General features: G+C 41.9%; 1 protein-coding gene across 1 annotated transcript in view; it reads right to left on the bottom strand.

Annotated features, from left to right (window-relative positions):
* MARCHF3 (membrane associated ring-CH-type finger 3) overlaps nt 1–24,178 on the bottom strand; it is an 84,104-nt gene continuing 59,926 nt past the window's right edge. Inside the window, exons 4-5 of the mRNA XM_074570476.1 lie at nt 9,585–9,794; nt 1–4,577 (exon numbers count right to left, since the gene is read on the bottom strand). Of these exons, the coding sequence (XP_074426577.1) occupies nt 4,419–4,577; nt 9,585–9,794 (369 nt within the window). The 3' untranslated portion in view covers nt 1–4,418. The remainder of the gene's footprint in view (nt 4,578–9,584; nt 9,795–24,178) is intronic.

Below are 24,178 nucleotides of genomic sequence, written 5' to 3'. Positions count from 1 at the left end.
TTTTATTGTGAAAGTATTTTGTACACTTATGACAGCAATGAATAAAAACCACAATCAAATTCTATAACCTTTTAATATCAAAGGGAAGAAAAAATGTTTTGTAGCATTGCCATAATGAGGTGTAAGAGGCTGTCAGTAAAAAAAAAAATTAAGAACTGAAGGCAATCACAAGTACTAACAAACTTGGCAGCTGTTGAGAGATGTAACTCGTTTTTTAAAAAGCTTGTGGAAATGTATGTGGAAATCAAATTTGAAATGTGGAATAACAGCAATGAATTAGTATGCAGTGTGGTGTCATCAGTTACATGACATATTATATACCCATACTGTAGGCTTCCCTGTTCTATGGGCCTGCTAGATATCTATAAAGCTAGGGGCCTCTTTGCATTTTGCATTGTCTAATAGTTTTTAAAGATACTTTTGAATAACCCAAACCAGTATTTGGCAGTAAACAGGCAGTACTCCGTTCTGCTTGCAAGGAAAATGCTTTTTTAATTAACCAGATATATGTTAAATTGAGCTCGGTCTCATAAACAATAAGAGATGAAGAGCTTAATTATTAAGTTATTTTTTAAAAACTTACCTTCGGTTGCAAGGGGGAGTTTTTTTAGCTCTCTCTTAGTGCATAAGTGTTTCTCCCAGTAGCTTTTCATATGTCTTTCTGATGGTATCCATCGCATCAAAGGCGTATGTTGGCCCTGATTCCCTTTAGGTACTGAGTTTACTGAGTTGTCACATTGCCCTGTGTGCATTCCTACTGTGAAACTGATGCAAAGCTGTTTTTAATAAATGAAGTATTTTTGACAGTTTGAAGTCTCAATCTGATAGCACTATACAGTTGAGTAAGGGGGGGGGCGGAACGAAACCAAAAAACCTGAAGTATCTTTAATCCTACTTATGCCGCGACTTCCTTCCAGTTAACAGAAAGCTATAGTATTTCTCAATCTTCAGTTACATCCTTCTGTATCAGTTTCTTCTATCCATTAAATGTGCTTTCCCCCTTCCCCCTAAGTGATTTACATGGCTGCTTCCTCTGTTTTATTCTCCTCACTACAATAGGAAGCGAGGAGTTGCCAAGCTTCCTGATGTTGAACCTCGTATCTTTTCAGCATTGTCATTTTGTCAAATGCCAATGCTCAACCTTACTTTAAGTCTTATCTTGTTCGTTCTTTTATGTGATGTGATAGCCTTTTCCCTGCAAGACTAGTCTCTGTAGGAGAAGCAAAACCTCCTCACTTTGCATTGTACTCATCATTAATACTGAATTGTAGCCGACTCTGTGTGGGTTTAACTCTATAGGCCTAGGATGGCAATCTCTATCATTGCCAAGCAGCATGTGAGAGGAAGAAACAAAACTGTATTATGTCTGCAGCTTCTTAGAGACCTTTTTGGGCGGCTTAAGTTGCTGTTGCTTTTATCACTTGCAGCTCAAAATACTGATTGGAATACTGCTCCTTCTATATAACTTCTTATACGGAAGGAATGTAAATGGCAAGACCAGCTGCAGGAAAAGAAAGCATAATGTTGCTGAGAAGGAAATTGAGTGATATTATTTCAAAAGAAATGGGGGAGGGGAGGAAGAAAAGATTTTCCCCATCCTTTTATTAGTTAACTTTTATTTTTGCTTAACGTGGAACTCTTTAAGGATAGCATAAAAAAGATGTCACTGTACTGCTTTGCTAGCTGTGGCTACTACTGCAGTTAATGTTGTCTTTAACATCTATTCAGATGAAAATTAGTATTGCTGCTGTTGTAGAATATTTGCTGTAATGATCCAGTTTTAAAATTGTTAATTGAAATTTGGCTGTGGCAACAACAGCCTGAACTAGTGGAAGAAAACGCAACACTCATCAGGAGGAGCCTTCTGTCTGCAAGTCTTTAGTTCAGAACAGAAGCAGGAATAAGAAATAATATCACCTACCTCCCTGTTCTTATGTTTTAGGAAAAACAGGGAAGATTATAAAGTATGCTTTTTTTCCATGGGTTTAATGCAAAAGGATAAGTGTGTGACTGGGTCTTTTCTGGCATACGTTTTTCTGAAGAAAATGCATGGGAGTCTATTGCTATTGACTTCACCAGTCAGTTTTGCTGTACCTTATGCATCAAGCAAAGCAACAACAGTAGTAATGTATTTGCTAAACTGGACCATACTTTCTCTCTGGCCACTTCAATATGCCTTCTTCAGATTAAATAAGATGTCTTTAAACAAAAAAGTGAAATGAAACTGACAAGCTGGGCCAAGTCACTAGGCTGATCTATGTGCATGTACCTTGCAGCTTGATTTGAATAACTGTTTTCCTAGTAGCTACTTAAAAAATTAGGATGATGTGGAATTGTTTCATGAAACAAAACCAAGAATAGTATGTACTTAGGAATAACACACCTGTTGTCGGACAGCTTTCTGGGTTATCTCCCAAAGAAGCAGAAGTAGTAATAGAATTCTAAAGAAAGCTTACCTCCAGCAAATATGTAGGCATTAAAACACTGACCTGACAGTGTCCTGACCCAGCTGGACTTGCTTTTTTTCTGCGCCCCTGGCTAGCAGGTTTTCTTTTAACCTAGAACTGCCTGCTTATGTGTATGTTCAGTCTTCTATCCAGATAGTTGCCTTTGGGAAGACCATTTCAAAAAAAGCAGTACAGATCTCAGGTCATCACAGAGTTTCTGATATCCATGTCTTCAGAGTCTTGCATAGTTTTCTCTGGAAGAGAAGCAGGTATTCACCGCCAAACATATGACCAACCTCTGACCTTACGGTCAGACTAATGAGTATAGGTCTGCAGGTTCATGATTTCCTTGCACATCTTGGCTTGCTGTGAAACAGTCTGAATGAGGCTGTTATTGCTTTATATAGGTAGTTGATTCTTATATCCCCATGAAATTGACAGTTACAAAGAATATTGTTAAAGAACAGGACTACAGCCAGACTGGTCCAAAGACAGAATAAAAAACCTAACAGGTTTGGTTCTTTGTACTAAGCTTTTTCTTTCATAGAGCACGCACAACATCAAATAAGGTCTTGTCTGATAGTAAACACCCATAATACCTTGAACTATCTGAATTATAATTTATTAGCCATCTTGCTATGTGTTCCATTTTATTTTCAGCTCCTGCGGAGTTTGGAAAACAAAGCACATGGTGGCATTGCCATCTATACACATTTCTAAAAAATTAATCTGTTCAGAGGGGGGCTATGTATCAATTTCTAGTTCTAGCAGCATTTGTTAATGAAATTTCATGCAGTTCTGTAAAATAAGTCTCTTTACATTAAGTGTATGTCTCTTCTGGGAGTGAAGAATTGCTGAATGAATAAAGCAAAGGGGAAACAGATAATGCCACCCAGGAATAAAATCTAGTCTTAACGCTCCAAATTCAGTTTGGTCACCATAGTAGGCAGTGTATTATATCTTTAAAAAAGAGCCTTAGTCTCAGTGCTGCAATGAGAGGCCACATTTAACATACGCTCTGCTAAATCTACCTGTCAAGCTGAAAATTCTGCAGCTTTAAAATAATGCTAATTTTTATGCAAGACAAATTCCTGCTCCTAAAACATGTCTAATGACCTCACTCATTATGTATGCAGAGTTTTCCTGAAAAAAACAAGTCTTAAATTAGGGTTAAATTCGGATTGGTGTAGATCCAGAGTAAACTTGGCTAAGTTTCAATTCACACCAGCAGAATGTGCACTGCAGTGCAGAATGTGGTTGCTTCTGAGCGGAAAAAGTACAATTATTTTTTTCCTGAGTGGTATGTACTAGAATACTTTTGAGTAAGAAGATTATTGTGATTTGTCACTCCTTTCTTTTGCATGTGCTAATCTGTTACTGAAGAATTTTCCCATCAGAACTTCACTGCCAAATAGGAAACAGAGAAGATAATTTTCTAATCACCTCATAGCGTTTACATAATGTGCTAATTTGCAGAACTCATTACACACAAATTTTAATAATCCAAAATAGTGGTATAAAGGACTTTCAAATAAAGTCAGCTGGGGAAATGCTATTGCTGTGCTTTAGGAAAGAAAAAACCGTGCCGGTTACTGTCAGCTACCTAAAGAAATACTACTGTAGGAGCAGGAAATCATAAAAACAAAGCACTTACTTATTAAATCTGTTTTGCATTGTTAGTTATCATAGTTTAATATTTTAAACAATAAAAAAGTTTGCATCACTTGATGATGCAAGTATTAACACCAGTTTGTGGAATTCCATACAGTATCTGCTAAATAAACAAGTTTGGCAGCTTAGCAAATATCATATGATTGCAGTATCCATGATTTGAATTCAAACTGATTTTTTTTCCTCTGCATAGAGTTTGTAAATCAGAATAGCACACTCCTGGGTTCTGGATGGTGCCTGATCCCCATGAGTTTGAGGAAAATACTTATAGTGCATGGCCCCTGTGAAGAACTGCCCAAATCAAACGATGGTCTCCTTTGAGTTCCTTTTGAGAGACTGCAGGCCCAGCAGGGACTGCTGGGTGGAGGGGACGTTGGCAGACTTTGGGATTAGGAGTATCACCCGCTGATTGGTCCGACGCCATTCGTTGTATAATCTACAGTGATACCTAAAGGATACCTGGGGAGAGAAGAGAGGTGCGCAGTGTTTAGAGTCACGGTGGTCCTCCAAGAAATCAACTGGGGTTTGGGGGGAAACGCCTTCAGGTGTAACAGAAAGGTGATGAACAGCCTAATTGGGTGGGATTAAAATGAGCAAAAAGTGGCAGGCAAAGATGAGACCTACTATGTAGATGGCTTGTTCCCCAAGTTGCCAGAGCAGAGGAGAAAAGCAGCCTGTGCCCTACTATCTGCTGTTGCTCACCTCTCATTCCCTTTTTTGTAACATCAAAAAACCAGACATCCTGCCTCTGTCTTTCATAAGAACCAGAATTACTGGCAGCCACTTACAATGAGAATGAGTTTGAGGTACTATTCATGCTGCAAGCTGTTAAACTGACAAGTAACGTAATCGGCTGGATGGTGAAGGCTTGCAGGCAGCTAAACTGTGTGCAAACACTGACGGGGTTGCATGTTCTACTTTGTAATGCTTTACAGATGAATGCATCACGTTCAAGATTGCACGTATGCAACAAGGTGCGTGTGAGGCATCTGCCAACACATGTGTATCTCAATTTAGATTGTCTTTTAATTATTTTTTATCAGCTAACCAGTTTCAACCTTACTGTGGTTCTGCTAATAGTGGAAGAGGAATGACTGCTATGGATAGACAAGATAGCTGGGCCCTGTGGTTGATTTTTTTCAAATAGTTTACTGTTTATTTTAGTGGCAGCCAAGTGTAGTGCAAGTTACATCTGTGCAAGATGATGTACATGTGCAGTTTAAAAAAACAAAACAAAACAAACAAACCCCCAAACCTGTAAACTGGCTTGGGTCCTTTTGGATGAAATGTGCCACATGACAATTATCGTGTTCTTGAGCTGTGGGCAGGAGGGACCCAGGCAGTGAGCACAGGAGGAACCTTGTCTTGTTACCTGTTCTGTCTTCATGTGCAGCTGGTCACTTGTCACTGATTTTTAGGCACCTCTGCCACTTCTGTATGGGAGCACTATTCAGAGGGCAAAGGGTGCCGTAAAGGCTGGAGGTAACATGCTTGGTTTGCTCCGGTGGATGGAAGACACTGCTGAGTCTGTTTGCAGAGCAGTGGCTGTGTAGGCTGCCTTGCTTTCCTGCCCCTACAGCAATGACAGGCTAGCTGCCAGGAAGGTACAGGGGGATATTAAGTAATATACATGCCTATGAATGTATCCTTCAAAATCCTTTCCTCATTGCAAAAAAGGGTGCTTTTAACCAAATAAATTATTTACCTTTATAAAATCATACTAGGGACAAAAAAAAGACTTTCTGGGCTTTTTTAAATTGGATCTTTTTACAACTGTCTGCTCTTAACAAGGGAAACCTATTCACTAAACAGTTGCCCAAAGACGCTCTTCCAATAGGTGAACTGATTCCCCACCTTTCAATCTCCTCTGTTGCCCCTGAAGATAAAAGTCTGTATTTTCATTTCTGTGGAACATCGTATATGAAAGAACATGAGAAATCTCTTTTAAAAAGGCACTGCAGTGTCAGCAGCAATCATGTGGTAGAGGGAGGAGGGCAAAAAAACCACACAGCACCTGCAAAGATAAATGCCATGCAAAATGCAGTGACTGCTTCAGAGGAGTGAGATAGAATTTAGGTTGAGTTTGCAAAAAGCATCACATGAGATTCTTCAAGGAACAGCTTCATTGTTAAGCCAGGCTTTAACTGCTTGTTTAAGGCATTTTCACAGGATATCCTAGTTAAGTTTGACAGCTTGTTTACAATGAGTTCTTGCCTGGAGGCAGTTTCCAAGTGATGTCAGCTACTGGATTGCAGCAGAGCCACCATTACTCACCCTAAACTGTTACACTGGATGCAAAACTCTTGAGATGCTGAACAAAGGCCAGATTTACATCGGTCCTTGGCACGCTAAACTCCTTTGTTCGCCTCTTCAATAGGATAGCAAGAGGCATGTCTATCTTTCGAACTTACTCTGAATTAATTTGGGATAGCCTTTGTTTTAAACAAGCCATTATGTTATACTGGAAGCTATAAGGCCAAATGCTGTAGCACTACAACCTGCTACTTGATCTTACAGGAGTCAAGATTACCTGCATGCAAGAGAAAGCAGACTGTGGCCCTGAATTCTTAGTTTAAATAGCAACCTGTTTTGTGTGTGAAGCTTTCTTCTTGGGAGTAGCAGGCTTTTTCTCTGTGTGTACATCAGTTACAGTTATTAAATGTAGAGGAAAAGCAACAGCATTTTATGGAGAACTTGGCTGTATTAGAGAAAGGGATAAAATAGCTTCTTGGATGCTAAAAATAGCATCTCTCCTGTTCTCTGCTCACTGGGATAACTGTGGTGTGTAAATAATCCATATGCCAGTTTTTGCCTCCAGAGAAAATAAGCTGATTTATTTGGAAGTAAAAGGAAGTTTTAGTTTTCGTAATTTTCCCAGGACCTAAAGGAGCCTTATATCACATGTTGTGTGTAATTTACCCCACAGCACTCAATATATTCCCTGCACAGCCATAACTAAGCAAGCAGGGCAGGATTCTCTCATTTCTGAAAATTAAAGGGCAAGTGCTGCTGAAGCACTTGATGGGGTTAGCGCTTCTGCCTGTGGGTCCATTCCCTGCTGCATGGGAAGTGGGGCATGGAGCTTCCCCAGGGCAAGTGCAGGCTGGGGCTTTCCTGCATGACTGATGGGGCTCAGCCATGTCTTCCACGTGCAGGGTGCTCAGTGCCATTTGTAAAGTAGTTGCTTTAAATCTCTACCTTGCAAATCTGCCCTCTGAGAAAGTGTGTGAAAACGCTGTCACTCGAGCCTGTTGACTAATGTGCAGATGCACCGAAACCTCCTCAAAACTCTTCCATCCAGTACTAATGCTGTGGGAGCAATGAGGGCACCCTCTGCACTGTGAAGAGAGCCTGAGAGTCCCTCCCATCACTCCTCTCTGCTCTGCCCACTGAGTTAACCCCATGCTGAACAGAACGGTTACTCTGCCCTGAAAGGCTTCCTGCCTTGCCCTTCCCTGACCAACACAGGGCTTCATTAGCCCATCCACCTCCTGCTGGTCTGAATAATAGCTTAGAGTGGACTACATCTTCCACAACTCAGTGGTCGTTAAAGATACTGTATTTCAATTAAATCAACCAAGGTATGCATTTATGATCAGGCTCACTACTGCCATACTCTCCAAGTGCCAATAACACATTTTCCTGTATGCTTTTGAAGGAGTAAAAGTTATAAAATGAACAGAAGGGATTTTTGCCACTTACGGTGCAAATGCAACAGGCGGTGTTAGGGACTACAACTGAGATGCTGCAGAAGTCTTAATGAGCAAGGTCAGATATGTCCATGTGTCATGGGTAATTAAATCCAACTACTTAGCCAGGCTATCCTTACCAACCTGCAACCATTTTGGTGCTTGTGAATTACGTATATTAGGTAAACTGGAAAGCATTTGGGTTTCTAAGATAGTCATTCACATACATAGGAAATTTGAAGAATCTTCACCTGACAGACACGTCTACACACAGTACTGCAGGAAATACAAGTGCCACCTCACTGCTGGAGTAAATGGGCATCCTGTCAAAGCGGGAGTGCTGCTGCTTCACAGAAGATGGAAGCAGAAACAACAAAAAGAGAAACTGCAGGAGGCTGTGCCAAAACAGGGTGCTTTCCCTACTCTTGTGCACTGCTAAAATTAGCCTGCAGTCCTCTATGGATGAGACAGGGTTTCGCTGTCATGAATGAAGCAAATGGGATGTCACCTTTCACAGCTTTCTTGGAGCTAGCTGCTAGGTAGCGTGGGGTTTTTGTGTTTCCCCCCACCTCTCCTTTTCTAAGATTGCTCTGGGTGCAACATACGGGTTTCTTGCTGTGGGCTAGCTCTACTAGTGCGCTTCTTACAGTGCCACCTCCTCAGAGCTTACACTGATCAAAAACTGCTGGAAGGGGTCAGCCATGCATCATGTGGCCATACGCACTGAGGAGCAGAGCTGGGTGCTGGCCCTCTGGGACTAGTGTCTGTGGCAGCACCACAGGCAGGGTGGCTGTCGTGGTTTGGGCTGGGTCTGGAGAGTGGTTTTGCCCCCACGCTGGACAGCACAGGCTGAGATGAGCTTTTCCTCTCACAGCCTTGCACCACCGCACAGGCGTTACCCTGCTAGTGTGAATGCTCCCTGTCTGCAGCTGCTCCTCTGTTCTCCTTCCCCCGCCAGAGCCAGAGGTGTGAACTGTCAAACTCAACAGTAACCTGGGTTTTTCAGTGAACTGCCAGACCACAGCTAGATAACACTTATTTTGGCAGCTGTGCTCTGGGTTCTCTTCGTTTCTCCAAGGTCAACTGTTTGTTGGCGTGCTGTGGCCAGGAACTGATCTCAGTTTAACAACTTGACAAAAAACAAGTGGCTTTTGGGATGGGTCAGCACACAAGTGACAGCACACCTGGGTGCAGGACAGGAATGAGGCAGTGATTTAATCCGCACTGCAAAGGCAGATACATTGCTACAGACCTGGGTGTAAGGTGTGTTCTGCCATGGAGTTCCCACAGTACCAAGAGCATGAGGAATGGGGAAAGCATGGGATGCACCCACATCCAAGGCTTTTGGATTGTAGAACTGGCCAGAAGTTGGGATAGAGTAAAATATGAATCATCTTTGGCAGCCAAGTTGTTGACCTAAAGCTTTTCTGTGCACTGTGCTTTCACCTTTTGCACGTTATCTTTGATGAAACTCCCTCCTATAGCATCTGTCTTGAACTCCTCCATGTTACTTCCCTGTCTCCCTTTTGCTATTCCCTCTGGTGTTTGGGATTTGGGAATTACTAACCCAAAGGTAAACTGTCTTTCTGGCTTTCCAGAGAACTTGAACGGCGTGGAACCAAGAGGTTTCTTGCAGATGTAACTTTATCAATACAGAAGGTAAGTATAAGCAATGTTTTGTACAAGGGCCTACCTGCTCTACAGCACTCTGTGTAATTAATTTTCTAATTTGTTCTTTTGCTTATTCCTGTGAGTTGAATAGAAAAGCAATACTTACTAGGGTCCAAAAGAGGTAAATAGTGAAGAGTGCGACAGTGAGTGCAATGAGGCCAACAGCTTCTAGCCTACTACTAAAGTGCAGATGGTCCACTGCTCCTCGTAGACACAACCAGCCAGAGATGGTTGCCAGTGGAGTGATAAACAAGAAGCACACCATGTCTCCAAAGAGAGTCCGTTTCTCATGCTGGGGGCCTGGGTTCCTCAGCCACTGCAGGAAAAACACAGACAAAGCAAGTGTCAGCACAGGGAGAATGTTTTACCTCAGATGAGCTGCTTGCTTGCAAAATGCCGACCAGTCCCTTTGAGGAGGGCACATGGACCACATGCAGGATGTGGCTTTGGCTGTCCCTAGAGAGCTCCCATCCCAACTTCTGCCCCTCGCTGCCTCCTGATGTGCATCTCTAGCCACGCGTACCTCCCACATCGTTTATTCAGCTGTAGTAAAAGCTGCCTTCAGAAGGGGATGTGCTTTGCGTAGTGCAGGCCCTGGCATTTGGCTGCTGAACTCTTTGAGAAGCTCCCTTCTTAATATGGAAAGAATCACATGTGACAGCTCCAGAGTGCAAAAAATGTTTGATAATATTTTGTATGCTATTTTAAGATTATTTTTTTTTTCACATTCTACTTGTTGTATTAACAAAGCCATTTTCAACTTGCTTTCAGACATCCACGTGCAAGCAGAGTTGAATGCACACAAGGTTACTTTTATTAAGAGGGTATTAATCTTGCAAAACAGAGTGCCTGAAAGTCAACTGCTGGAACGAAGGCTGATTTACCAGCTATCACGCCCATACGCCCATGTTTCTATAATCAGTATTTTAGATATCAGAGATGAAAGAAGTTCAGCCCACAACAGTACACTGGGACCTTTTAATAAAAAAGACTCATAATTCAATTTGATTTGAACAGTATTTGAACAGTAAGACTATCCAGTCCTGCAATTTTTGCCAATGATGTAAGCTGTAGGATTTGGTGAAAACTGCTCTGCAGCATCCTTTTATGTGTTTTTTTTGTTCTTTGAGCATATACCTACATGCATAGTACTATCAAGGATAGCCAATATTTCTTACTGCGGTATCTGGGAACGCCAACCAGCCTCGGAGCTGCACATACATTTGACCAGGCTGGATGGGACTTTGAGCAGCCTGGTCTAGTGGGAGGTGTCTCTGCCCATGGCAGCGGGGTTGGAACTAGATGGTCTTTAAGGTCCCATCCAACCCAAATGATTCTATGATTCTATACTACCCTGGCCACTGAGGGCCCTCACACCATGTTCCGCACAGTGTCTGCCCCAGAGAGTCCACAATCTGAGCAGAAGAGCCAGAGCCGGGAACGGGCAGCAGAGGTGGAGTGAGCTGCCATGACCCCCACAGCCGGAGTGATTGGAGCAGGGAGCCCACAGCAGGGCAGGTACTGATTCCCAGTCTGGTGCATCCCTCCCAGACCGCCGGCTCTGAGTGCAGAGGCCATGCTGTAGGCAAGGGAAGTCACGCTCCTCCAGGGAGCTACTGCATTATCAGTCATCAGAGCAGCAGCCCTGCGCCAGCGGACGTGGATAAGGCTCATGCACCCTTAAACCGTTTGAGCCTCTCATTTGTGTTACACGTGGCAGTAGAAGTCCCGTCTCTTTATCTCCAGAAACTAAGGTTGGGGAGGCAACTTCACCCCTTCACCAGTTAATGCCCTTTATTCACAGCCACCTCAGGTTATTTTCTTCTTCCATATTACAGTGCTACAGCAATGACTCAGAGGAACAGCAAGACTCAAGAGTCTTGATGAGACAGGGCAAGCCTAAGAGTGTGTGCAAGCTAATGAATATTTCTCATGCAGGTATCCATTGCAGCCCTCTATTATTTTCAGACCCTGCTTCATCTTTTCCAATAACATGAAAACAAATACAGCATTTTCTCTCCATCTTCATAGGGGGCAAAACGACAGTAAAACCAGAGTGCAACCAGGAACAGGCAGTCACTCATCTGGCACTAGCAGAAGGACACAAACCAGTAGACAAGTTTGCCTCAGACTCACCATCTCTCAGATGGAAATAATAAATTAAAATAAACAGGATTTTGTGAGGTTTAACTGCAACACAGTAACTCAGCAGCCTGAGTGTCACGTATGACTCAGGAATTTAGAAGAACACAAAAATATGTTCATAAACATTTTTTGCAGGATGTAGGCATTTAATTTGCTTGAATACTTTTAAAATCCTAAGGAAATGGGAAGTGCTTCGTAACTGCTACCTACTACTATAAGCAAGAAGTTGTAACAGAATACACTAGTTAGAGGGAGGCTCAGTATTCTTTTTTTTTTCCTTTCCAAGCAGTGTCTTAAGCTCAAGATAATTTAAAACACCAGAATACCGGGCGTGGAGGGTTCACCACAACCAGGAGCTAAGAACCCACAAAGCTGCTTGCTCACCCCTCCCCACCCCATCGGTCTGTGGGAGAGAACAGGAAGAGGCTGCAACCAAAACTTGCTTCTGTAGAGCTTGTACAAAATAAGAAGACATATCTTTACATTCAAGCAGCATTTTATTGTAACTTCATAGAGAACGCTATAGTCATGTGTGAAAGGCTCACACCACTCTCCTTGGAGCTTTCATTCCATTTACTTAAAAACACATGCAAGGGTGCGTGCGTAACAGTTCCAGGTTGTATTTGGTTGTTTCTAGACGGGTCTGATTGCAACTTTCACCTTGTTCGGTTTCCACAAATCCCTGTAATGCGAAACCGCCAGGAAAATGAGAGGAACTGAAAGCACCTGCTAGTGAAGATTCTGCTTTTAAAGGTGACTGTTTAAAGGTTATGTGAAAAGTACTTGTTTAAAAGGTGACCTGCAAGAGAATTGCTGAGCACCTGCACTTCTTTATCTCAATGGGAACTGCAGGTGTTCCCCACTTTCCCAGGGCAGACCTTAAAACGCCAATATCTCCTTATCTCAGTGCTATGTTGACTGTCACCCCTGTAACTGGGCGGTGAAGAACACACTGCAACATTTCAGAGTCCGTTTAGTGGAGGTTGCATCCTCAAATCACAGTCTGTTGCGATCCCTTTGGCATCTGTGCAGCTCGGCTAGTGCAAGAAATACTGTTTATTGATCTGAGTGAGAAGGAAGAACAGCAAGAATATGTACATGCAAGTAAGCATATACATTAAGGCAGGTGTTGTCATCTCTGCCCTGCGACTCCCTTAACTTTCATGAGAAACAGTAAAATGCACTTGAATTGAGACGGCATTTTGCAGTGTGCCATCTAACTTGATTGAAAGTTTGAGGAGACAAAAATGGTGCAAGACTGCTCCACTGGCTGACGGCTCCCTGCACTCCTTATGTCTTGTCTGATCCATATGAACAAATAATCAAACCCAAGCAATTCAGGTATTAGATCATGCGAGGACAGAGAAAAGTAGTGTTAAATAATAAATAAAGCCCCCACCATTCTACAGCCTAACCTTAAAAGCTGGAGACGTTTCATTAGCTAGTTCTGAAGTGGGATTCAAAAGCAATGAATAAGTAATTTCAGTGGCTGTATGGATTTCAATCACAAGCACCTATTTTTCTCCAGAAGTTATGAAAACTCTAAATCTGCTTCTGTTTAGATTCTAGGTTTCAGTCTTTTGTTTTGTAAATGTGCACTGACAAGTTACTTTATAGCTAAAAAGCCAGGTCAGCAAATCCTTTTGTGAAAGTGAAACCCACACAATGATCCTAACAAAGTGCTGAGCTTATTAATTAGCGTGGCAGTACAGTAGTGACTACCCTGCTGGCAAAGAATGAGATGTAAGGTTGGATGCAACTGTCAGATCTGTGCTATGATACTCTGAAATCTGCCCTATTAAAATGTGTCAATGTGCTCAATTATTTCTGCAATAAATTCAGACCTTCACAATAATAATTTCCGTTTTGTGGGGAAAAAAAAAAGGTCATAAAGAGGGTCACGTTTGAAGCAAAACGCTGGTCTGTATCAAGTGCTGTCTTAAAGTGACTAGTGATTCCTGCTCCTGACTCACAGGTGGAGAGCCAGAGTGACAAGCCACAGACTGACTGTAGGAGTGGTGGCAAGCACGAATTCAAGAACGGGTAAGCGTAGCGCCTGACACACAACCCAATACTGGCTCATGACTGACACATGCAAAGCAACCCTGGCGACTGATACACACCTGATGAGAACCCAGCCCCTCAAAGAAACATGGGGTCCCACCTCCTCCCTCACAGTGACACATACCAAACAGGGTCTGCACACAAGCAAAACACCCCCCAAACCCTGCGCTAAAGGCAATGGCTGCATGACAGCTCTCTGCTCCCCCCGCCATCCCTGCCATCCCTTGGGCAGTGGGTGCTGCTGCTGCCGCAGTGGCCTGGACCGCACACCCTGCTCCACCACAGGGGCTCTCCGCTCAGCCAAGATCAGCAACACTGGGCAGGTGTTGATGAAATGACCCCGACCATCTGCGTGGCAGGGGACGGGCACTCCCCAAAAGGGCAGCTGCAGCAATCAGTCTGGGCAGGGAAACATCTTCGGCCATACGTCACTTTGCCCAGCAAATGTGGCTGCAGGCAGTGGCAGATGCGCGCCTGAGACGGAAAGGCGATCTCCTCCTGCGTGCAGACAGGATCGCTTCAACTGGGAAACAGAAAGGGCACCGAGAAAACAGAAAGCCCACACCACAACAGGGGACTTCAAAAGTTTGCCTCATTTATCCCAGCAAAGTGATGCTCTAAATGCATCTTGGGGATGGCCAAAAGAAGGGAGAACTGAAGGGAGACATCCGTGAAGGAGAAGTGCTACTTAAGCTAATGGATGATGTTGGCTTAAGAACAAATGGATAACAGCTGGCTGTAAATAAATTTAGGGTAGGAAGCAGAAAAAAATTCCCAGCCTTCAGAGGATCCAACTCTGGAACAGCCTCCCGAGAACAGCAGTGTAGGCTAAAACCCCCAAAGCTATCACAGTTTTATGAAGGATCTTACTTACATTTTGAAAGAGATTTTTGATGTATTGCATTTGACGTGAGAAAAACACTGTTAACACACCCAAGGCTCCTTCACCCCACAGGCTGCCACGTGTTAATACACATACAAGGATTTGTTGCAGGTACGTCACAAAACAGAGCTGAGTTTAAATTATTTTCTGCCCTAGAAAGGTTAAATTGAGCTCTTGACCTTCATCAGAGGGTCTCCATGCTTCAGTCAACTGAATGTCAACTCTAGTGCTCAGGAACTCAATATGGATTTGCAACAGTCCCTGGGAGACTTTTGGTCTACGATCCCACTACTGGCTTCCAAAATTTTACCTGATATTTAAAAATGCATGCAAAACCAGGCTGTATGATCTGCCAGCAAAGTGAAGCCTTACCTTTGGAGAAGGAAATCATCAGCACAAGCAGCAACCAAGGACCAGAACACCCTGGAGAGGCTCAGACTAGGAATTTATCTAACCTAACTAAAATGAGCTGCCAGCAGAAAACTTCTGTAAAACACCTCCACAAGTTTGAGCTGCTTCACCCGTGCCAAAGGCCAAATCCTGGAAGCACTCCCCTCCATAGGTCTAACTTCAATTAGATGACTCACAAACGCTAAGTAAAGTACATGCATAGCGTTTTCTAGATCAGATCCTAAGGCTATAACCTGTTTCTACTGGGAAGCCCTTTTTAGTTCACTACTATTTCATTGAAAATTGATTTTACATAAATGTTCCTGGAGTTGTACCAGCAGCAAAGAAGATACCACAGAGTATGAAGAAAATCCATCACACTGCTTTTTAGTTAAAGGTATTTAAATAGTTATCACATATGAAGCTGGGGGGAGAAGACAGGAAGGAATTGTCTTCCCTAAATGTGTTTCCCTTTGAACTAAAAATAGCTTATTACACATCAAATGTATCAGTTCATTTCATTCTTTTCACGTTGATAGCTCTGCGGTGAATACTGATGAAAGCAGTCTGTACACAAGCAAAACTGCTAGCAATTATTGTAATTTCTGGTTTCATGCCAGCAGTGACCAGTGAGAGCATTTTGCCTTGGGCTTTAAGCAAAGAAAGATTGATATTGTCTGTTTTTTTACAGTGTTTCTCTTGAATGAAGGACATTTTAAAAGACCAGGACGTCCATTTATTGGTCAAAAAAAAATACTAAATTACATCTGAACCGTTTTGTTCAAATACTTTTTTACTTGAAAAGTTTAAGCTATTTCAGTTAAATGTTTTTAAACTAAGCTTAACGACATGTAACTTAAAATAAAGTCTCCCAGACCAGAATAGTATGTGTGTTTGTTTTCAATGCAATGAAACATTTGGGGTGACTTGAAACTTTTCTAGGTTAATGTTTTGCCAAGGAAAACAAACATTTGACAGTTACTTTTCAGTTGAAAAAATATTTATATTTCAGTTTTTGGGTTTCCTGCTTAGATCAAACATTCAGTTACTGGCATAGTGTTATTGTCTTCAGTGGGTGCTTTTAGCAAGGCCATGGTGACAGTCCACAGAGATGCTCCTTTGGTCCCAGAGACAGAGGTTGGTCCCAGAGACAGAGGCCTGTTGACAACTAGAAACTAAATGGTTTGATCTCTGCAAATTGATTATGTTAATATTATGGCCTCTTTGTAACACAGTCTGCTCTTATTTAAGTTTAACCTTCATTTTAATTCCAGTCCAGGAAATATTTTAATTGTGGATGCCTGGATGAGCCAAAGCTACTTTTTGAAATAGCAAATTAATTTCATCTGCAGGTTTCTGTAAGTGGAAAGAATAAGTTATTCATTGTAAGTGTGGTGTATTTAATTTTTTTTTGTTTTGTAAAAAGAATAAACCACAGTCCAGATAGGAACCAACCCTAGGTGGTAGCTAAGTGCAAAGAGAGTACTGCAGGCTGTTGCTATCACACCATAACCGAATTTGCAAGCTAGACCTAGGGTAGTCTGCCAGCTGAAAAACAGGATTTTGACAGACAATGCTTCACCAAGTAGCAACAATACAGTGGCCAGTAGATGTGGTGTTCCGTTCCTGGATTATACAACTTTTATGTCTAAAAACAGTACTAGTAACTCTCTCACTGTGAAAACAAACAACACAGCTTGCTATATTGTGCTACAAAAATCTATGAAATTTCTTGCAGGTCCTATTAAACAATCTTATACTCTTTAACGTTAGTCTGGCTTACTCCTATTCTGTTTTCCTGCTATCCATTTTTAGTTTATATTTGATGTGATGCTTGTATCAGGTAAAAGATTTCAAGATGTGTCAAGAAAAAAAGATTTCGTGGAACTCTAGGAGAAGCAGTATTTCCTTTTATCTCTTTTTTTTTTCCAGAGTTCCCATTCTATTTTGGATGAATGTATTCCCAATTAGGCAGACAAATGTATGCATTCAAGAAAATCAATCAACAAAAATCATGTTTTGCATTTTGAATCAAAAGCAAAGCAGATTTGCTATTGGCAGCCCATATTTCAACACATTGCAAATGTCCTGATCTACATGCTCAAATACATGGAAACTAAAGACATGATAGATAAGAAATTCTTGGTAGCTCTCCAAAAAGACAGATGCAATAAAACTATTCATCTCAGCACTTTTTTTTTTTTTTTACTAGAAAAAGCAAACTTTGACTGACTCCTGTTGGTGATGGGGAATGCTGCCAGCAGGACAGAGATGATAACCAGGCAGTTTAGAACTGTATTACAGAATCATGATGTCCAAAGAGAAGTCAACAATACCATTATCTAAAACAAAAATAGCTTTATCTTTGAAAACCCACTGCATCTTTCCTCATCTTGCTAGTCCTTAAAAAATATAATTTGGTCTTTTCCAAAGCAGCTATTTCCTCTCTGATTGTTCATTTACTTTCTCCTGGGACCTTTCCTCAGTGTTTTTTTCCCTTGATCACTAGTTCTTTAAATTTAGGAAAGAGCAGTTAGAGATGCGATCGTTTAAAGGCACAGTCTGTCACTGACAAGTAATTTTTGCTTTTCTTCATGTTTTTTTTTGCAGGGGGGCGGGTGGGTTGCTCTTGTTTGCATTCTTGCTGTCAGTACTATGAGAAAGATTTGTGCTTGGGAAAAGTCAACCACTGTAGCAAAACTCTTCTCTAAAGAACATGAAACAACTATTTCATTTCTCTTTCTTTAAAGGAGAGACAACAGCTTGTTTTGTTGTCTGCGGTTTTCCTCATTAGGAATGAATAGAGTATGGTATTCTACATGTAAAAAGTGCATCTTGAAGAGGTTATGTTTTTGCCCTTTTTGGGTCAAGAAGGGAGGGATAATGTAGACTTAAGTTACTTGCCCCCAGCCCTAATGTGCACTACTGACAGCTGCAGTTCCTCCAAACTTAAGATTCATTAAAGTTTTCCTTGTTGGTGACTACACTGAGTCACCATTTTCCTTGTGGCTTTAAGAGTGATCCTTCTACAAACTATGTGCAGCAAATCTGGTGTCTCTTCATTACAGTAATTTAATGCTAATGACTTGCTTCACTGAGCAGTGGAGAGGAAAAATAAGTAGAAAGAAAACTAACAGATAAAACCAGCATGACTCAAAGTCTTGCACAAAAACTAAATCCATATTTCAGTGTAAGGCTTCTAGAAATTTTAAATTATAATGTAAGCTCATCTTAACTACTTCATGCACAGATGTAGGTTTTAGGGTTTTTTTAAATTTATGTTTCTTTTCTAGTATGAGCTCTACAGCCAGCAATAGATTGGAAAAAACCGAAGTTAATTTCTGCCCAATATTGTGAAGATTATCCTGCCTTTAATTTTTCTCCTAGTCATGCTGTTTTGCTTCTGAGTTTATACTGTTAACTGAGTGTTTTCTCTTTGTCTGTTTGTTTGTTTGCAAAAAATGAACCAATAGATACCAAATCCTGGTTGGTTTAAAACATGTAAATAACTCACAAGCAATACAAGCCTAACTTAACGTGGTCACATAATGTTGTTCTTACACCATATTTATGTTGTAGCTGGGTTGTTTCTAACAACATTTTATTGCACATAAATACATTTGTACTGCCATGTTTCACGTCCATTTCTGTACTAAGCCAAGTGGAAGCAACATAGAAGCAATATGGAAATTGAGATAAAAATGATGTATAATACTCATAATAAAGCTTGCCTGATCTTTATGCTGAAACACAGCAAAAGCACCTACATTAATAATGTCACACATTTCTAGAGTGGCTTTCTTTCTGTGGATTGGCTGCATTAAAAGAGCAGCTCATATAAAAGTGGAAGGTCTATAAAAATCACTAACTGAAATTACTGCAGTTTGATTTCACTGTGTTTATTTTGAGATCCTTCCAGGTTTGTGAAGACGAACATCAGGTCTACGCATACCAACCACCATATTATAGACTCTTCTTTCCTCTGGCGTCTTAGAATTTCTGCTGCTTCAGCCTGGCTCCTCTGCGTCAAATGTAGCCAGGTTCTCACTGGCAGTGGGGTGACCAAGGCATGGGAGACAGAAGTAGGGCTACTTTTTTTCTTTGAGATGCATCATCCCTAGGCACATTCACAATGAGATATCCGTGTGCCCAAGCGCACATCCCACACATCTCTAGTTTCCAGAAGACTACAAGGGGTACAAGGGTGCTGCACATCTAGGACACGGTAGAACAGGTGGGTTCAGACCTTGACTGTACTTCTCGAATTGAATTTTGCAGTATCATGAGCCCTGGGACTGAGGGGAATGTGCATGTACCGGTAATGTGTAAATGGACAACGTCTTTTGGATTACTGACAAATAGCTACTTTTAACTCTCTACAGTGGACTGCTGATGTCTCCAAACAATCCCCTTATCTGAAGGAGGAGCTTTGAAATCGAGCAAAATGGCTAGACTTGCTCTTCTGATGCCTGTCAAGTGCCTCAACAGCAACATGTTGTTCAGCAAAAATATGACTCCAAATGGCAGCTCCAAAGACGCTACAGAAAGCTTATGCTACAGAAGATTATGTCTGATTGATGTTGGTTGTTTCCGTTTTCTTTGCCAGAGCTTGCCAGGTGCCCTCCAGAAGGGAGATGAACAGGACTCAGTGATCTTCAGCATGAAAAAAACTCTTTTTCTATCACAATCCATCTCGTGCTCCTTTACAACAATATATCAAGTTCTCTCCAGTGCAGGCATTGTGAACAAGTTCACAAGTGACTGGGAAATAAGGAAGTCCCAGGTCCCAGTGGAGAGCTGAGGAGCATCATCCCAGCCTCTGAGCAGAAGTCCCACCAGAAGCAGGTCATCTGGAGGGAGTGCAACAGTTTCCACCCAGTTAGTTCAGACCATAAGCATGGCAGTTTAAGTGCTGAAAGTCAGATAGGGCATGAGAGGGCTCTGCGCTTACCTGCAGTGTGTCAGCCACCCATTTAACAACATCTGTGAAGGCTCAACAGAAAGCAATTCTTACTGACAACTGAAAAATCAAAGAAGGCACATTTGACATGTGTAGGTCAACAGTATGGAGACAAGGAACTGTAAAGCAGACCACTCCTTTTGGCTGACCAACCTTTGACAAACACCTGCGGAGGAGGTGAAATGTGTGCATTCCCTGACGTGTACTTCTTTGACTTGATGAAGGACAAGTCACAGAGCTCCTACACGCAATATAGCAGGAGGCAAAAGACATAAATGGTGGATGGCAATCACATATCACTGTCCTTGAACGCTGAAGGTGGGGTAAATCCCCACCATAATGCCTGATTCATGGTTCAGAAACACTATTCTTCCGGGGAAAATAATCTGAGTTAAAAAAAAGAGTGGACCAAGAATGACTGAAGCTTCACAAATGCAATGTTGAGAGGATAGATTTGCCTGACAGGCTGTACTACTGTTTCCTGCCTCTCTGGTTGGGTTTTGGGTGACAAAGAGCAAATTGTACATTTCTTGGGAGATGTTTCTCCCCCAGACAACAAAAACATGTCCTGTGGCATAGATAAAGGAATGTCTCCCTTGAGAAGTACATAGTTTGAAACCCAGTTGACCAGAGAGAAGCTTATGATGGACAACTGATACGAAGGATAAAAGAGGAAATGGAGGTCTACATGAATGCTATTTTTCCTTTGCTTTTCCTTGCAAAAGAATTCCAGGAAAAAAGAGCCTGTTGTGCCCAACAGAAGTTGGGGAGAGAAAGCAGAGGTGATCTCCCTGCATTTTTGCATCCCATGCATGATGTATGCAGGAGGCAGGATATAGCTGTAGATATGTCCCTTGTATCTGAGCTGAAGAACTCCTGTTTGAATGCATGGACCCACATCCTTAGTGTGAACATAGGCAACTGCTTAAAAGAAGGCAAAAAGCCATCTTGCAACAAATTTTTATCAAGCACTTGCTTTCATTTCATAACGAACTAATGGAAAACTAATAATGTGGCCAGGGGTGCAGAGGGAGAAATGCTATGGGTTCACTAGCCTGTTCTGATCAAATCAGGAAGCAAAGCAAGAAATTGTCTGCTGCTTCCATAATAATGTACACAGGGGAGGAAGGAACAACCACCCATGCCACTTACTGCTCACTTCATTTAAAGCCCACTACTGCTGCAGCCTCTCCTGGGTGCTAACAGCAGGAATGAAGTCAGACATGACATTTCTAGATAAAGCAAGTGAAGTGTCTCAATTTGTTTCCATTGGGATTTGCTTCGCTCCCACAGCTAAGCCGCTAAGAAGCAGTGATCAATCCAGCGAAGGGATGAGGAGAAAACATAATACCATGTTCTCTTCTTTTTTTCACCCCTTTAAGAAAGTGAACAATATGTCTTTGAATAGTCAGAAATACCACTTCTTTTTCCCTGACGGAAAATCTCTAGGAGAAAAGATGAACACGATGATTGATTCCTTCAAGCATTTTTGTATTACCTGTCACTGATCAATGGATGGGATATATTCTCTGCATGAGATAGGGCCTGCTGAGGGGTTACTGGATAAGCTTCTACAGACTATGCCCTACAAATGACTTTATGACTACACAGAGACCTCCTAAAATGCATTGGTAAACTCATCATTCACCTCCACTCAAAGGACCATTTACCAATTCCATTATCTAGTTCAGAGGAATCTTTGGAGATCTAATTATCTTACTAAATGAAGAGAACTTTGACTCCTCCCCTCTTCCCCCCCCCCAAGAAAAAAACAACAAAAACCCACAAACAAACCAACCCACACAGGAGTTAAAAGCAGGTGGCCACTCTGGCTTGTCACTCATCCAAATATTACAGCAGGTTTTTGCAAAAGATGGTCCTACTATACCTGATACACATCCCTCCGTGCCCTCATACCCTAGGTAAAACAGGGAGACAGAGAGGAGGGTGCTTTTAGGACACAGAAGACGGAGGAATCGAGCAACTTGTATCTGCTTTAGTCATGCTTTGGGAAGTTTCAGATTTGATGTAATTACTTGCATGGAGATGTCTTTGGATTTCAAAGCACTGTGTACTAAATAAGTATAAACTTTAAGGACAAAAAAAATTATACTAACAGAAATCAAGAAGTTTGACTGGTATCTTCCTGCTTAATTTGTACCCTTGCATACAACCCATCTTAGTTACTCTTTTCCTCTGCTGCTCTTAACTTTAATAGTACAGCTTCAATTCCCTTCTAAACCGAAAACATACTCCTTGTAGAAGATCAAAAAGTAGGTCAAGAAAGCCAGTTGCTTTTTTTTACAACCTTTTCTGCAACTGCATGCAATTACTACTGCACTACAATACTGTGGGTATGGTAGCTGAGGAGCAAGAAAACATTAGGTAGTAAAGAGAAAACATCAATTAACAATGTGTACTATGTTTCAGAAATGTTCTTGCACCTCGTTCTCATTTGTCCTCAGCTGAGAAACAAAAGATAGCTTTATCATTATTATCGTTATTATTATTGTTGTTGCTATTATTTATTACTGCTTTTGCAAAAAAGAAGCCTCACTTCATCAGGGAATGATCAAGCGACCAGACGCCCCCAGCCTGGGCAGGGTTAGCTTCGCTTTCCATTTCTTCAATCGTTGTTAGCGCTGAACAGCATCATGTCTCATTTGTGCAAAGCAAGCATCACGAGCAGCTGTTGCAAGGAAACAGCTTGGAGAAGCTGGACTCTTAAAATCTAACTGTTTACTTTGCACTGCCTCAGCACCGCTTATCTTCCTCTTCAGAAGGCAAATTCAGAGCAGCAGCGTCCTCGCGCCAAAACTCCAACTGAAAACTGCCTGGCGCAGGCTCAGAGCAGCTGGCTGGATGAAGGTGTCATCATCTTCACTGGAGAATGCTCAGTCATAAAGATTTTGCTACTCAGTCGCTGACAGCCTGAGAACACTCAACAGCAGCATTTCTCAAACTGGGACCAGCTTCCTGGGAGAGGCTGGAGTCCTGCTAGAAGCACCAAACAAGCCAGGGGCAATCAAACACAGCTGGCCTGGGCTTGCTCTGGTTAAGGCTTGACAAGACTACAGGTCTTGTGCTACATAGTGTGTCATGTATGTCTTTTTTGCTGATCCTAAGGAAGAATGAAGACAACTTTAGGCTTAGACACAAAATGCGCATGCCTAACTTAATCCGGCATGAAAAAATTTTGGTAGTTTTCAATGACAACTGCTCACCCCATCTCTGCATGGGCCCCTGACCCACTTCCAAGCAGTCAGTTTTATCCCGCATCCTCTCATCCGTGAATACGAGCAAAACAATATGCCCCTCCTCCCCCTTATTTTTAACACCCTACCTCCTTCACCCAGTTCTGCTACAGTTTACAGGAACAATGAAGATGCACAGGAAGGACGTGTTGTCCTGAAACCATGCTTAGCATGTAAGCGTCTGTGTCACCAACTGGTACAATAAGATGCTTCTCATTACTTTTGTAAAATGTTGTTATTTGTAATTCACTTTTAATTCCAACATGAACCATATTTTTTATGGTTTTTTTTTCCAAATGAAAACAGGGGAGGAGAAAGATCATTAACAGTGTAACGACAGTGATCCTAGCTTTTTTCTTTTTCTTTTCCTGAGGACCAAAAAACCCAACCTTCATGGTCAAACTTCATGCAGCCACTAAAGCATCTACAGTTTGTAAAAACTGAATTTTAATTGATACAGGAGAAACAGTTGTCCAATTCACTGTTGAGTCTGGTATATGGGCAAAAGGAGGCCAAAAGGTCACTCATAAATAGCTAAAGATGCCAGACACAGAGCAAGAACAATTCCTTCTTGTGGGCTTCACATTGAAACTAGGTTTCCAAGGCTCCTTGGTTTGTTACCTCTCTCTCAAAGACATGGAAAAAAAAATACTCCTGACACATATTTAATACACTTGCCTCACGTTCCACAGAAACTATTACTTACCTCTCTTCCATCCTCTACCAAGCTGGCTCGTATACTAGGAATTTGCTGCACCCTGTTTCCCAAATCTTCACTCACATTTACAGGAAAGCAAACCCATCAAGCCCATTCTTCTGGCTTGTTTTGATTTGGTTCAAAATAAGGGCTTTGTTATTCCTGCCCTTTCCCTGAGCCCCTGCCCTCACCTTGCCAAGCCCAAAACACACAGCTTGCTTCAGCTTCAGCAGAGCTGCAAAGGCTCTGCGATGCCTGTATAAGAACAAACACGATTCACTCATTAAAGCGAAGCTTTTGGGGATGT

The sequence above is a fragment of the Larus michahellis genome, chromosome Z (assembly GCF_964199755.1).
Source record: "Larus michahellis chromosome Z, bLarMic1.1, whole genome shotgun sequence".
NCBI classification, from domain to species: Eukaryota; Metazoa; Chordata; class Aves; order Charadriiformes; family Laridae; genus Larus; species Larus michahellis.
This window is presented reverse-complemented; position numbering and strand designations above follow the sequence as displayed.